This window comes from Belonocnema kinseyi, chromosome 2 (assembly GCF_010883055.1).
Source record: "Belonocnema kinseyi isolate 2016_QV_RU_SX_M_011 chromosome 2, B_treatae_v1, whole genome shotgun sequence".
Lineage (NCBI taxonomy): Eukaryota > Metazoa > Arthropoda > Insecta > Hymenoptera > Cynipidae > Belonocnema > Belonocnema kinseyi.
The window spans coordinates 98151323-98166614 of record NC_046658.1 but is presented as its reverse complement, the minus strand read 5'-3'; the positions used below and the strand labels follow the sequence as shown (position 1 = coordinate 98166614).

At 30.1% G+C, this 15292-nt stretch overlaps 1 protein-coding gene across 1 annotated transcript in view; it reads left to right on the top strand.

Moving 5' to 3' along the window:
• The window catches only part of LOC117167588 (vacuolar protein sorting-associated protein 13C-like), a 94465-nt gene that overhangs the window by 55025 nt on the left and 24148 nt on the right, over window positions 1–15292 (top strand). Inside the window, exons 35-40 of the mRNA XM_033352642.1 lie at window positions 2092–2434; window positions 2510–2722; window positions 6901–7380; window positions 10106–10375; window positions 10953–11285; window positions 13970–14149. Coding sequence (XP_033208533.1) covers window positions 2092–2434; window positions 2510–2722; window positions 6901–7380; window positions 10106–10375; window positions 10953–11285; window positions 13970–14149 — 1819 coding nt within the window. The remainder of the gene's footprint in view (window positions 1–2091; window positions 2435–2509; window positions 2723–6900; window positions 7381–10105; window positions 10376–10952; window positions 11286–13969; window positions 14150–15292) is intronic.

Below are 15292 nucleotides of genomic sequence, written 5' to 3'. Positions count from 1 at the left end.
GTTGCAACGATTGTACCCGGAATATTCTGTTAAATTGATCGTCCTTATCATCGGCGCTCTTGGAGGTGCCAAGCTTTCACTTGCTAATGGCCTAAAAAGCATGCGTGATTCTTATAGTGACATCGCTTTTGTCGCTAAAGTTACTAGGATTGGTTTTATTCGCTGATCTTGAGCGCTTAGCGTTCAACCTTCTTACGAAGGGTAGAATGTTATTATCGGCATGCGCGCACTAGTTACTAATGTTACTTTGGGTACTATTTCTGCCTTTAAAGAAGTGATTAATTAGTCAAGTTAAAATCTTGAGCGCTTAGCGTTTGATCGTTTTGAGAAGCGCGCTATATGAGTCAACAGTGTAGGCGAAAATATGACTTGCTTCTCTTCTTTGCTCTTCGTAACAGATATATTGAAAGTAGTTCCAAGAGGAACATCTCGTTCAGGACAATCACTGATGAATTTTAATAGTATTGTTTCTCTTGCTTCTATAATTTCTACATCCATCTTAAGCGGATTTGCAACCGTTTTTTTTTTGCATCTGGGAACAACGGTGTTCAGTGACCCTCTACGATAAAAATAATTCGTTGCTTCCCTTCTTTGGTCTTAGTCAGGAATTTATTGAAACTATTTGCAAGAGGAACATCACTTGCAGCACAATCATTGCTGCATTTTAATGATTTTATTGTCTCTCTTGTTTCCATATATTTCGAGCGCATTTCAAATCGATTTTCAATATTTTTTCTTTCGCAGTTGGAAACGGTTTTTCCGTGATCCTCTACGATTTAAATACCATCTTAATCCGTTTTGCAATCGTTTTTTTTTGTATTTGGAAACGATTTTCGCTGATGATCTACCATTTTTAAAATTGGGTGCTTCGCTTCTTTGATCCTTTTAAGGGATTAATTGAAAGTAGTTGCAGCACGAGTATCACGTTCAGTACAATGATTGTTGCATTTTAATTATTTTATTATCTCTCTTACTTACACACTTTCTGAATCCACTTTAAACCGATTTGTCATCTTTTTTTGCATCCGGAAACGAATTTCGGTGATTAATTCCGATTTTAAAAAGGTGTTGCTTTTCTTCTGTGATATTTGTAAAAGATTCATTGAAAGTTCTTGCAAGAGGAATATCACGTTCAGCACAATCATTGATGCATGTTAATGGTCTTATTGTCTCTTGTTTTCTCACTTTCTGAATCCATTGTAAACCGACTTACAATCGTTTTTGTTTCTGCATGTGCAGACGATTTTCGGTGATCATCCACGACTTGCAAAACTTGTTCCGTCTCTTCCTAGGTCATTGTAACAGATTTATTGAAAGTATTCGTAAGAGAAACATCTTGTTCAGCACAATGATTGGTTCATTTTCATGAGTTTATTGTGTCGCTTACTTCCTGAAAATATTTTGGCATATCTCATTTTCTTCAAGCAAGTTGAAATGTAAAATTTTATATTATGCAATAGAAAATAAGAGTCAAGGCCAATAAAGAAGTCAAATGACTTTTTAGTGATGTAATCTTTTTTTTCATATTTAGTGGATCTAATTTGTTTCTGATCTTCGGAGTATTCTGTTAATAGACAAACTATTATACACTTCGTTGCACTGGAAACTAAATTATAAAACTGAAACCAAGCCAAGTTTCTGCTGGAAAAGTTTTGCTCGATACATCATAAAACGTATTTTATAAAAACAATTGAAAATATAACATTCAACAATACAAAACATATTGTGTATGCTTTTAACAATTAATAACTTTCAAAATTTTGATGTTAGAGAAAATCGCACTGGATAAAAATTGTATAGATTTACAAGAGGAATACGACTGTATTGGTAAATTTGACGGGAAAAAGTTATTTTGTGTGTTTGTGACATTGTTGATCATGTGTTAAGATTATTGTAGTTTGTAAATAATCTCAAATTATAGAGAAAACGAAAACGAATTTAGAGACCTGTACTTAAAATCACTTATCTCTATTAATTAAGGTGCATCCTTCCTTATTAAAAATGGATGTTTTTTAACCCATCATACTAAACTTGCAAAGAAATACAGATTAAAAATTAATAAAAATCTTTTTTTCTGAATTGAAATTGAAGTGATAGAAAGTACGAAGTCAGTGAGGAAGGACTTTGTTGGAGAGAATTGAGTGATGATTTATATGTTCCTAAAGATATTTATTGTAAAGAAAAGGAAAATGACTCTTCGGTTGTGTTTGGAGTAAAGGTGATTTGCTCGAAGCGTCAAACCGGGAGTCATACAAACAGTCAAGTTCCAGAGTACCTGATAAGAATGTTACCGCCTCTTATATTCGAAAATAAGTTGCCTTTTGTGATAGATATAAGCATACCATGTGTTGACTACGAAATGAGAATTGAACCAGGAGAGAGAACTAGCGTGTATTGTATAAAGTGCAACAGTGCTACACAGATTATTTTTAAGGTACTTTGAAAGAAATTTCCTCACTTCCAAAATTTCTTCTTTGCAACTGGTACAATCATTTAACATTTTTCACAGATTCAAAACTACCTGGGCACTCAATGGAGTGGGTCGTTTCAATTAACGTCCAATTTGGAGAAAAAGTGTGTAAAAATGTTTAGCGATAGTGAATCAGATTTTACGAAACCGTTTCTGTTGTGTGTTGAACTGAATAGACTTACAAATTGGGTTGTTGATATTTATGCACAGTATTGGATTGTAAATAAGACTGGCCTACCTCTCAGTATCAGGGTAAGTTTAAAAATCAAAATTCTTTGTTAGTTCACTGTTAGGGATAGTGCTACTTCTTATACCATATGGATATCTCGTGAAAATTAAACGGAAGTTACAAAAGTGCCCTCTAACAGGAGCACCTTTCCTTCGACAAGTTTTCTTGTAACTTTTGCTTTTCAATATTGTTTAGGTAGCTTGGAAAAACTTTTGAACACTTCAGTACTATTTTCTGATAAAAATAGATTAGAAAAAAATCTACGAAGACTAAAGATTGAAAAATAGTAAGGGGTCATTCACAAATTACGTAACGCGTTTTTCTTTTTTCCATATCGCTGTATCACTGTTCACATCACGGCTATTATATTCTTATCTTTATTTAAACAAAAGAAAAACGCGATACGTAATTTTTGAATGATCCTTAATACAACAGAATGGAAAAATGCTCATGTTTGAATTTATTAAAAGTATTTTTATCAGAAGATAGATTTTGATTCCTTATTCTCATTCATTTTTTTTTCTAGTGTATTCGTTTCAATATTGAACCCTGAGCTGAAAGTATTTTTCTAAGTAAGCTATAAATAAATAATTTGCAAAAAACAAACATATTTTTAAAAACTTGCTTATCCTATTTTTGTTTGATTAAATGTTTAATTCTATTTACAAAGCATTTTGATCAGTAGAAAGTTCTCATATGTTTAAAACATTTTTTAATGATAGCTAAAAAAAATTCAAGTTTAAAAATAAGAAATTTAAATCAAATATTATTCATGGAAATAAACAAAATTATCAAGATAACAATTTCTTAAATAAGCAGTTTGCTAACTTTTTTAAATATTATTTTCGATTTCCAAGATTTTTTTTTGTATAACTGCAACTAATATAGTTTTCTCTGACACGCTGTTTTACGTACTTTATTACATATTTTAAAAGTATTGAAAATGAATGCACATTCCTGCTTATTTTTCGCAGGCTTCACAGACTTTCCTCTATTCCCATATTTTTCCTCCTTCCTTAATTATCCACTTAAGTACGATCTGAATAATAGAATCCAAGAAGATACTTTTCATTCATACTTTTTGGTTGAAAAGTTGACTAATATACTTTTGGTTAAGAATTCATCTTCTTTTGTTACAAATTGTATTATTTGATTGAAAATTTAATTAATGTGATAGAAACTTGAACAATTTGGTTGAATATGAACTTTTTTGTTGAAAATTCATCTCTGTTGGTAGAAATTTCTTCTTTTTTGGTTCACATTTTTTTTCTTTCTTGACTAAATAATCTTTTATGGTTGAAAATTAAAGTATTTGGATTAAAGTTAACTTTTTGGTTGAAAATTTGTATTTTTGGGTTGGAAATTCAAATATTACGTTGAAAATAAATTAAACTGTTTTTAATAAAAAAATCTTTTTTCATAGAAATATCAACTATTACGTTTTCGTGAAAAATTTATATTTTTTGCTTGAATTCAACTGTTTTTTATGTAAAATTAAAATCTTTTTCGTTCAGAATTTATTTTTAATTTTGTTAAAAATGTTATTATTGGTTGAGAAGTTAATCTTTTTATATCCAAGAATTTTGTAAAAGGGTTATCCTTTTTAATTAAAAATTCAACTGTTTTTTTTCATTCGTCTTTTTGGGTTAAAAATTGAACCAATTTAGTATAAAATTATATTATTGAGTTGAAAATAAACTTTCTGTTACAAAAAAATTCATCAGTTTCTGTTGAATTCGTAGAGAATTCATCTCTTTTTATTGAAAATTCATCTTTTTCGTTTAAAATTCAACTATTTTGTTAAAGATTGATCTTTTTTGCTTGAATTCAACTGTTTTCTATTTAAAATTAAAATCTTTTTGGTTAATATATTAACTATTACATTTTTGGATGAGAATTCATCTTTTTTGGTTCAAAGTTTTACCATTTGGTTAAAAAGTTAATTATTTTCCTGAAAATTTAATAAGTTTGTAAAACAGTCATCCTTCTTGGATGAAAATTCAAATTTTTTTATTAAGAATTCGTCTTTTCGGGCATAAAATTCATCTCTTTTGGTAGAAAACTTAATATTTGTTTGAAATTGTATTTTTTTAAATGAAAATTCATACTTTCAGGTAGAAAATTTCACCTATTTCAAATAAATTTGCCTGTTTGGCTACAAACTTCCAAAGCCTGGTAGAAAATTCAACTATTTGGTTGAAAATTTAACTGTTCTTTAGACAAATCGTCTTTTTGGCTGTAAAATTTAACAATTCCGTTGAAATTGTTTTCAATCTTGGCTGAGAAATCTTTCTTGGTTAAAGATTTGTCTTTTTGTTTTAAAAATGTAACAATTCCTTTAATAATACAAATTTTTGGTTGAAAATCACCTTTTTTACTGGAAGTTCGTCATTTTTGGTCGATGAAAACTATTTATGATTGAAAACTAAAATATTTTTTGTGTCGAAATATCAGTTATGATATTTGTTGTTGAATTCATCTTTTTTCTGAAGATTTATAATTTCAGTTGAAAATATTTACGTTTTTTTTTAAATCGTCTTTTTTGTTAAGAGTTTAATTTTCTTTGTTGAAAACTAATCTTTTCATTTCAAAATTCAACTATTTAATTGGAAATTCATTTATTTTGTTTAAAATGCAATATTTTCACTTGAATAATTAGGAATTTGAAGCGTTTCAATTTGAATGTAATATGAGTTTCCATATTAAATGCATTAAATACAATTTATTCCCCTATTTTCGTGAAAAATCTCCTTATTTTCCTAATTTTATAATTTATACAAATAACTAGAATGATAATTCATAAAATAGTATATTGTGTACCTATGAGTGAAGCAGTCTTTTTAACGAAGTAGATCAACTTTCAATCAAGTTTTTATATTTCCAACAAAAAAAGAAGAATTTTCAAGGAAAGACTTAAATTTCCTAAAAAAAGTTAATTTTCTTATCAAATGTTTTCATTTTCTAACCAAATCTTTGAATTTTCTAGCTAAAAGAAAAATTAATTCGAAACAAAATAGTAAATAATTTTTCAACCAGAGATGAATTTTTAAATAAAATTATGAATCTTTGACTAAACAACTGACTTTTTAACAAAGTAGTTTAACTTTTAACTCAGCCGTTAAATTTCCAACCAGAAAAAAAACGAATTTTCAACAAAATAGCTGGACCCTCTACAGATTTTTTTTTTACGAAAGAATGCATTTTTAAATCAAAAACAAATATTTTCAACAAAAATAATCGTTATTTTTCAACCAAATACTTGAACTTTTTACCAAAATAGTTGAATTTTTAACAAAATACATGAATTTTCAACATAAAATATAATAGTTGGTGTTTTTTCTACCAAAGAAGATTTTAATTTGAAATAAGACATATTTGAGTTCAGCGAAAAAAGATAAATTTTCAACCAAATAGCTGAATCGTCAATCAAATCAGATTAATTTTCTATCAAAATAGTTGAATTTTCAAAGAAAAAGACTTTTTTTATTAAACGAGATACATTTTCTAATGAAAATGCCGAATTTTGAACCAAAAAAGAAAAAAAAACCCCTATAAATTGTTGAATTGTCAGCCAAAATACATGATTTTTCAACCAAGTAATTAAATTTGTTAACCAAACTAGATGAATTCCTAATGAAAAATATAAATTATTTCATATTATTTAAACAAAAAAAGATTTTAATTAGGAATCATTCACAGTTGACTTTACCCAAAAAAGACAAATTTCAAACAAAATAGCTGAAACCTCGATCAAAAGAGATTCATTTTGTACCCATAACTTTTCCATAAACTTCTCTTGATAGAAGATATACAACAAAAAACACACAAATTAACTAGGATAAAAAAATAATTAAAGTTCCAGGTTACTGCAGAAATCGCCATTAAGTTACGTTACAATTTACTATTAAAAATAGTAACAAAGTTACCCCAAAAGTTACGAATAACTTAACTTTTCAGTAACTTAGTTACTTGGAGCAACTTACTACCTAACACTGATTTCTGCCCGGGACTTGGAAACTCTAAAGATAAATCAAAATGTTGTAAAAAAAAGGGCAAAGGGATTTATTGGGTCGAAATTTTCTGAATTACGTGTTTTAAGTGATTTTTCTAATTTAAGGGGAAAAGGGAAAAAAGAGGATGGACTGTAATCCCTGCAATACAATTTTATCATTTTAAAATGTGATTCTTCTATATCCTACAGGAATCGCACATGAATGTGATGTACGAGATCCCGGAAAACGAGCTCGTTGTTTTCTCCCAGAAGGAAAAGAGAAGAAAACGAGTGATAAAACTCAAAGCCCAACAATCAGGATGGTCTCCATCCTTTAACCTGGACGGAATAAGTTCAATGTCCCTCATCCTTTGCAAGGATATTGAGAGGCGAAGGAAATATCGCATCCTTTCAGAAAGTTCAATTTCCCACTTGGCTCCTGTTTTTACCAAAATCGTCACCTTTTTGCCATATTTTTTCATCAGTAACAATACGAAAAAGGCTTTGAGGTTCATGGAAGAAAATGAGGAGGCTGATTTGTGGAACGATTTGCTTCCCGGGCAGGGGATGGCCTTTTGGCCCTACACAGAATCTATGAAGATGCGAGTCAAATGGAAGAATAGTCAACTAGTTTCTCAGCATTTTGATATGACTGCAGTTGCCAAAACTGTACTTCGAATGGATAACGGGGTTCGTATTACACAAATTTCCATTTATGCAGTAAAAACTTGGTCAGTTTCTGGGATTTCAAAAAAAAATTCGAAATTAGAAATAGTTAAAATTAAGGGTGACCGTTTTAATTGAGGAAAAATATTTCAGTTGTCGTGCCAAAAGTCTGATATTTGGAAAAAAATAATTTTTCTATTATTTTAAGAATCAAAATACTATAACTGATGTCATTTTAAATTAAAAACATTATTTTTATGAAAAATATTTAAATTCACAACAACAAATAATTAATTCTAACCATGTTTTTTGCAATTGAATTTTTTCTTACCGTCGCTTCTTGCCAATTTTTGGAAAATGATTGCATTTTAACAAATGACGGCTTTTTTCGGGAAAACATTCTCTACAACTCTGCTGTTTCCAATATTAAAAGTAGATTTTTCGGTAAATAGAATCGTTACAACAATTAAAACAAAAACATTTTTGAAACAAATATTTATATTTCAAGATTATTTAGTTATTTAAAAATTGAAAACAATAGATTTTTAGAGATTTTTTTCCCGAAAAAAACCGTCATTTGTTAGAATGCAAGAATTTTTCAAAAATTGGTAAGAAGCGACGGTAAGAAAAAATTCAATTGCAAAAGACATGGTTAAAATTCATTGTTTTTTTGTTGCTGGGAATTTAAATATTTTTCATAAACATGTTTTTATTTGAAATGACATCAGCTATAATTTGATTCTTAAAATCATAGAAAAAAATATTTTTCAGATATCTGACTTTTGGCACAACTATCTTGAAGTACACAAATTTAATCTCTTTTGAATTTTAAACTTCTACAATTGAAGCTTATAAAAAATTTGTATAAGAAATTTGTAATGCAAAGTCCCAATAATTTGCACGTATAAAATGGAAGCTTAACACTTTCCAATTTTAAATTAAACTGTGATTAAACTGAAATTTTTTTAATTTTAATCAATTGAACAGTTCAATCATTCTGCTTAAAGAATGTACATCGACGCTATCAATATTATAGCTCTAAATTAATTTATTCCTCCCTTTCAACTAACATAATTCAAAATGTTTAAAATAAAAAATGTCCATCTTCCAATTCAGTACAAAATTGAAAATATAAATTACCCCCGTTCACTCAATAAAAATGTTAACAGAAACAATTACCCTCTTCCAATATGGGAAACACATTAATAACCAAAATTTCCTCCCTTGCATAAAAAATTTTCAAAGCAAAAGAAGTGACTCTTCCAACTGCGAAAAACTTAAAAACCAACAGTTTAATCCTTCAAAGTCGATGAAAATGTTAAAAACAAAAAATTACCCTCTTCCAATTCAGAAAAATGATTACACATAAAAAGTTTCCCTTTTCAACGTAATAAAAATTCTAAAAACAAAAAACGGCCTCTTCCAATTCAGATTAAAAAAATGCTCTTCCAATTCAGAAAAAAAATCGAAAATAAAAAAGTGTCCCCTTAAACTAAATAAAAATGTTTAGATAAAAATAGCATGTTTCAATTCGGAAAAAAATGTTATCCCTTCTAACTCGATAATCATGACAGAAACAAAAAAGGGGCCTCTTCCAATTCTAAAAATATTGAAAACGAAAATTCCCTCCCCTCCAACTCAATAAAAATGTAACCTCCTTTAAATTACAATAAATTAATTATTACATCAAATAAAATATTGAGAACAATAATTTCTCCTTGCGTACTCGATGAAAATTAAAAAAATGACAGTGTTCTTTTGCCAATTCAACAAAAATTGAGAACTAAAATTTCCTCGTTTCCGATTGAAAAAAAATCTTAAAGACAACAAATTTTCCTGCCTGTAATTAATTAGAAATGGAATGAATAGAAGAGTTAATCTTTCGATTTGGCAAATAATTAAGTACCATAATTCTTTCCCTTTCATTTAAATTTAGAATTGTGGGATTTGAACGTTTTTTCATATATAAATCCCTTTACTTTGAATTACTTTCATTTTAAGCCATTTCAAAATAAAAATGGTTCACTTATTATTTATACAATATTTAAATTTAGCACTCTTAATTTTATATATTATTTTTTTGTGTATTCCTTTGTCTAAATTGGAATTAAAATAATTTTTCTTTTCATTTAAAAAGTTTCCTATTTTATGAAAAAATTATAATTCTGTACGAAATTCACGTTACATTTTAACAATTTACTGTCTCAAGAAAAATTACAATTGTTTACGGAAATTTACTGTTCCAAGTAGCAATTACAAAGAATTTTCAACATTCGACAAATTCTGAATTGGAAGAGGGATTTTTTGTAAGTTCCCTTTCTTTATAAATGAGAATTAAAAATTATTTTCAAAAACTTCCCGTTCCATGTGAAAAGTTTTCTGTTCTAAGCCAAAATTATAATTCTTTACGAAAATTCCTGTTCCAAAGTCAGAATTATATTTATTTACAACATTCTGCACTGTGAAGTAGAAATTATAATTATTTACGGAAATTCTCTGTGCTCAACTCAATTATAATTTTTTACTGAAATTTTCTCTTCGAATTTAGAATTAGACTATGGAAATATATGAGTTTACTTTTAATCGGCATATTAGTACATTCGAAAGAAAAATCCTGATCACTGAATCAAATTCCCGTTCATTTTCCTGTTTGATTTGACGCTCTAAATAATAATATTAGTATATTTAATTCTTGAGAACCTTTTCTAGATACTTAATTTTATTAATAATTGTTCTAAAAATATTTTAGACGGCTTTGACCGTTCATATCGAAGGAGGAAGCAGTTCTCCTTTCAAAATAACGTTTCAAAAGTTCCAAGATGGAGATGCGCCTGTAAGAGTAGACAATCTCTGCAACGACCTGTTTTTGAAAATCAATCAAATCAATTTAGGACAAGCAACGCTTCTGAATCCTTTACAGTGTTTACTCTATACATGGGATGATCCAACTAAAGACAGAATGCTGATGTGGAATGTGTACAACAGTAAAACCAAAGGATATTTAGCTCAGTTCTCAAAGGTATTTACCAATGTTTATCCTATATTATCAAAAATAACAATTGGTTTATTTAATTAATTAGTTTTTAATGTTAAATATTAAATAGTGCCGATTACTGATCTACTATTTGAAGACACGAGAAACAAATTTTTATTCGGCTCGGATTTGAACCAGGAACGCCACTATTCATGAGCGGAGCGTTAACTTTTATGCGAAACTTTTTTCTAATGAATACTTCATTCTAAAGAATTTTTACCGAATTATAATATAAATGTAAGCAAATGATGTTAAATTTATTAAATTTATATTCTAAATCGGTGAAAATTCTTCAGACTGAAGAATTCATTGAAAAGAAATTTCACAAGATAAAGAAATGCATTCCCGCGTCACTATGTGATACAGGAGAAGGAAGAAAGGATCTGCTAAGACCTCGGTGGCGTAACTGATTAACGCTCTACTCATACATAGTAGCGTTCCTGGTTCAAATTCGGGCTAAGGCAGATTTTTTTTCATTTCTCAAAATATCAGACCCATTATCAACATAACACGTTTTACGTAAATTTAATTATATAAATGATGGAAATTTAAATAATTTTAGGACGGCTATGGAGAGGAAACTGTAATTTTTCGAACTTTGAAACGCTCTTCTACCTCACTTTCAAAGAAGCTCGTATTAGAAGACAAATTATCTGTTTTGGGAGGCAGCAGCAATGAGGACACAGACAGCGATGCTGAAATTGAAATCCTAAAATTGGACCAAGTACAAAATAGTAAATCTGTTGTTTACTGGGTGAGCTATATGGAAGGAGAACAGCGGGTTTTAATGTTCACTCAGGACGAAAGTATTTTCTTAAAAGTACGAAGCATTGTTGAGCCAGAGGTTAGCGAGAAGGAAGTCTTCTTCGCCATTTCTGGAATTGGTCTCAGCCTCGTGAGTAAAAATCAGTCATAGTAGATGCCGCGCTCCGAAAAAAGGGTTTCATAGCCCGTTTAAGACGTCTATTAGGTCCCTAAAACCTCCCCCTTCTATACTTCCCACACCCCTTCTCACCCATCTTCCCCTCCCATTAGTACACCTTCGCTCCCCTTCCTCCTCTAATTTCCGTCTCATAACTCCACAGACTGACACCTCCTTCCCCTACTTCCTTTTCCCAGTCTTCACTTCCCTTTACCTACTCATTTTTATTTCTAATCATTTCTTCTATTTTTTCCTTCCTCTTTCCTCATGATCCCTATTCACCTACATCTCCTCTCATTTCCTACCACTTCCCCTACTTACCCTCCCCTTAAACCTAACCACTTATAATATTCCCCCTCACTTCCCCTATTTCCACTGCCATCATTTCATGTTACTTTATCTACTTTCCCTCCTCTCACTTACAGTTAATTCCCCTTGCCTCGTTTTCTTTTACTTCCTCTACAAGCCCTAATTTATGATTATGTCACCTACTTCGCCTCTCCCCATTTACACTCACTTTACCACCTCTTATTTTCCCTACTGTCACTATCCTCATTTCCCCCACTTTCCTTAATTACCCTTAGCTCTTTTATCCTCACTTCACCTACTTTCCTCCCTAATTTCCCTCCACTTCCAGTTCCTCTCTTTTCCCTCGCTCCCACTACTCGCCCCTAATTTTCCGTATGTTCTTCTCCTTCCCCTCCTCTAATTGCTCCTACTTTATACACTTAAACATCTAACCCTCCTATAATTTCCCCTCACATCTACATCCGACATTTCCCCTATTTCCCCTCATTTTACCAATATATCGTCCTAAAAAAAATAGGATGGGCGGACGGGCAGACACCCGAACGAAACTATAAGGATTTCTGCGCAGGGCTGCGAAACCCTAGAATTGTAAAAAATCCTTAAAAAATCCAGAATGACTGAAGATTCTATTTATTGTTAAAAACTTAAATCTGTATTATCATCGCCAGATGGTGCTGACCGATCGGATGAAAATACTTATCACATTAATTGGAAATAGAAATCCACACAACCGATCTAAGAAACCTCTCAAATTGAGAATTTTTTTCATTTTCTAAGATTTTAATGCTGAATTTTATTTGTGAAAAAATATCTTGCCTTTCGCTCCGCTGAAAGTAGAACCACATGTCTTCCGATTGCAGGTCAGGTGCTCTCACCACTAAGCTATTAGAGAGATCGAAAGTACAATCTTTTCACATGTATGCCATACGGCAAGGTTTTCTGTAATACGAGTCATAAGATTTAAGAAATCTGTATTATTATCACTACCAATTCAAGATACCCCTCAAATTACTACAGAAATATATATTACAATATTATTTATTACCTATCACAGAAAACTTTTTCCTGTATAGCGGGAAAAAAATTCGTTTTTTCGATCTCTCTAGTAGCTTAGTGGTAAGAGAATCCTGTCGGCAATCCGAAGACCTGTGGTTTGATTCCCAGCGGAGCGAAATAGAAGATGTTTCTTCACAAATAAAATTCAGTATCATTAAAAACTTTTTATATCATATGGGTATCTTGTGAATGTTGAGCGAAATTCCCTTCTAACAGAAACGCCATTTCTTTAGTCATTTTTCTAGTCATTTTTGTATTAATTTTTGTTATCTAACTTTGAAAAATCGATAGTCAACTTCAGCACTTTCTACTGAGAAAAATGGACGAGAAAAAAAATTCAAGAAGATCGAAGACTAAAAAATAGTTTTCAACTAAAATGATGAATCTTCAATCCAGAAATTAATTTTTAACAAAGTAGATAAACTTTCAACCAAATAGTTGCATTATTAACTAAAACATATCAAATTTTAACCAAAAATTGAATGGTAAATATACCTCAGATAATTTACAAAGACGTAAAAATAAGTTATTGCTTACATTTATGATTTGTTGAAAATTCAACTATTTGGTAGAAAATTAACTTTTCGAAAATAATTTTCTTAATTTAGCTCTTCTGGTAACAATATCATATTTTGGTTAAAGATTCCACTATACCTTTTTTAGAATTTCTTCTTTACTGGATTAGTTCAACTGTTTTTTATTTCAAAATAAAATATTTTTTTGGTTGAACTAACAGCTATTACATTCGTCACTCAGAATTTAAAAATTCAAACACTTGGTCAACACTAGAACTATATTGTTAAAAATTTACTTTTTTGTTGAAAGGTTGAAAATTTAATTGAGAGTTCAATTCTTTAATTGAAAATGTAACTATTTTGTTAAAAATTCGTCTTTTCGTTTGAGAAAATTCAACGAATAGGTTAAAAGTTAAAGTAATTTGTAAAAAATTCATTTTTTTGTTTGAAGATTCATCATTTTAGTTGAAAATTAATTTCTTTAGTTGAAATCCGAACTATTTTGTTAAAAAAATCATAATTTCAGCTTGAAAATTCAACAATTTTGTAGAAAATTGTTTTCTTTCTTAAATGTAAAATTTTATGAAACGGACTGTGATCCCTTTGTAGCAGATCAAAAACTGAACATTTGAATGGAGTTAAAAACTTAGAAGGGATCCAAATTTAAAAAATATCCATCAAAGCGAAAAAATTCATGTTTGGATTTAATATTTGAATTTTTAATTCTAAAAAAATTCTGCTTTCGAAGGAAACATATTAAAACATTTTCTTTTGAAGGTGGCAAATTCGAACGAGGAATGCAGAGAATTGGCGTACGCCAGTGTAATGGATTCTGCAGCCCATTGGGAGGTTTTCATCGGGCAAAAGTGGAAATCCCTGACGCTGGAATTGAGCGCCTGGATTGAAAACAAATACGTCAATGATGCAAAGAAAGCTCAATTTGAAAACTTCATCGACGTGAGTTTAATATTTGCATTTTCAATTAAAATGCAGGCCTCGGACTCCTTTGAGAAATTTAATATAGTTCCAATAGTAGAATATATTTTGAAAAATAGTGACATAAAATTTTTTAAATTTTATATTGAATTATAACTATTTTTTAAATCTGGTATTATGCAATATACATCTTCCAAAAAATCGCATGAAATCCTTTCGAACGTTTCGAGATATAGAAGCTTCTTAAAATCTTATCAGTTCTTTTGAAACACAAAACTAATTTTTTTTAAATTACGAAACTCACTATTCCGCCAGTTATTCGTGTGTTTTTCGATTCGACTATATTGATTATTAGTTAGGAAATTGTATTCTTTAAAGGGCATTTTATATTTATCACGCTTTACGTAAAGAAAAACACTTGAATACACTGGCATGCATGATGCACGAATGCGCTAACGGAGCAAGACTTTTTCAACTGTGCTTGCCCTGAAAAATTCGGGTCTATTTAAATTTACAAAATATAAACTTTTAATATTACATTTTCAATAAATTATTTAAAGAACTTAGCTGTTTCTTCGATTCAATTCAATTAATTTTTTAAAGATCTAAATTTGTTTGAAATATTTATGTGTATTATTATTTATAGTATTTGTTTATTTCAAATAGCACCGCGCTTTTCGGCACTTGCGCAGTTGAAAAATTGTTTACAGCGCTCTCATCGATACAGGGTCGAGCAGCCATGGAACGTCGCTTTACAAAAGTAACCTGAAGTTAGTGGTGGAGTTGCCATCCCACAGCATTTTAATGATCAAACGTGTACGTTTCAAGACCGCTAAAATAGGCGGAAGTTTACTGTATATTAGATTTTATTTCAATTTTAAGATAACATTGAAACTTGTCCTATTGTAACAATATCTTCTTTAAAAAGTAGTCAAAGTAGGCGTGTGTATGCCTACAAAAAAGGATTTCGTAGCCTATGAAGACGTTAATTAAGTCGTTCAAAACTCCCTCTCTTATACCTTTCTAACCCTATCCCATACATCCTCCTTCTTCCCCTTGTTTCCTGAATTCCCCAGCTAAAACTCATCTCCTTACTTCCACTAGATCCCTTCTTCTTACTTCCACCAGTTCCCCTCTTCTTACTTCTCCTATTTCCCCTGTCCA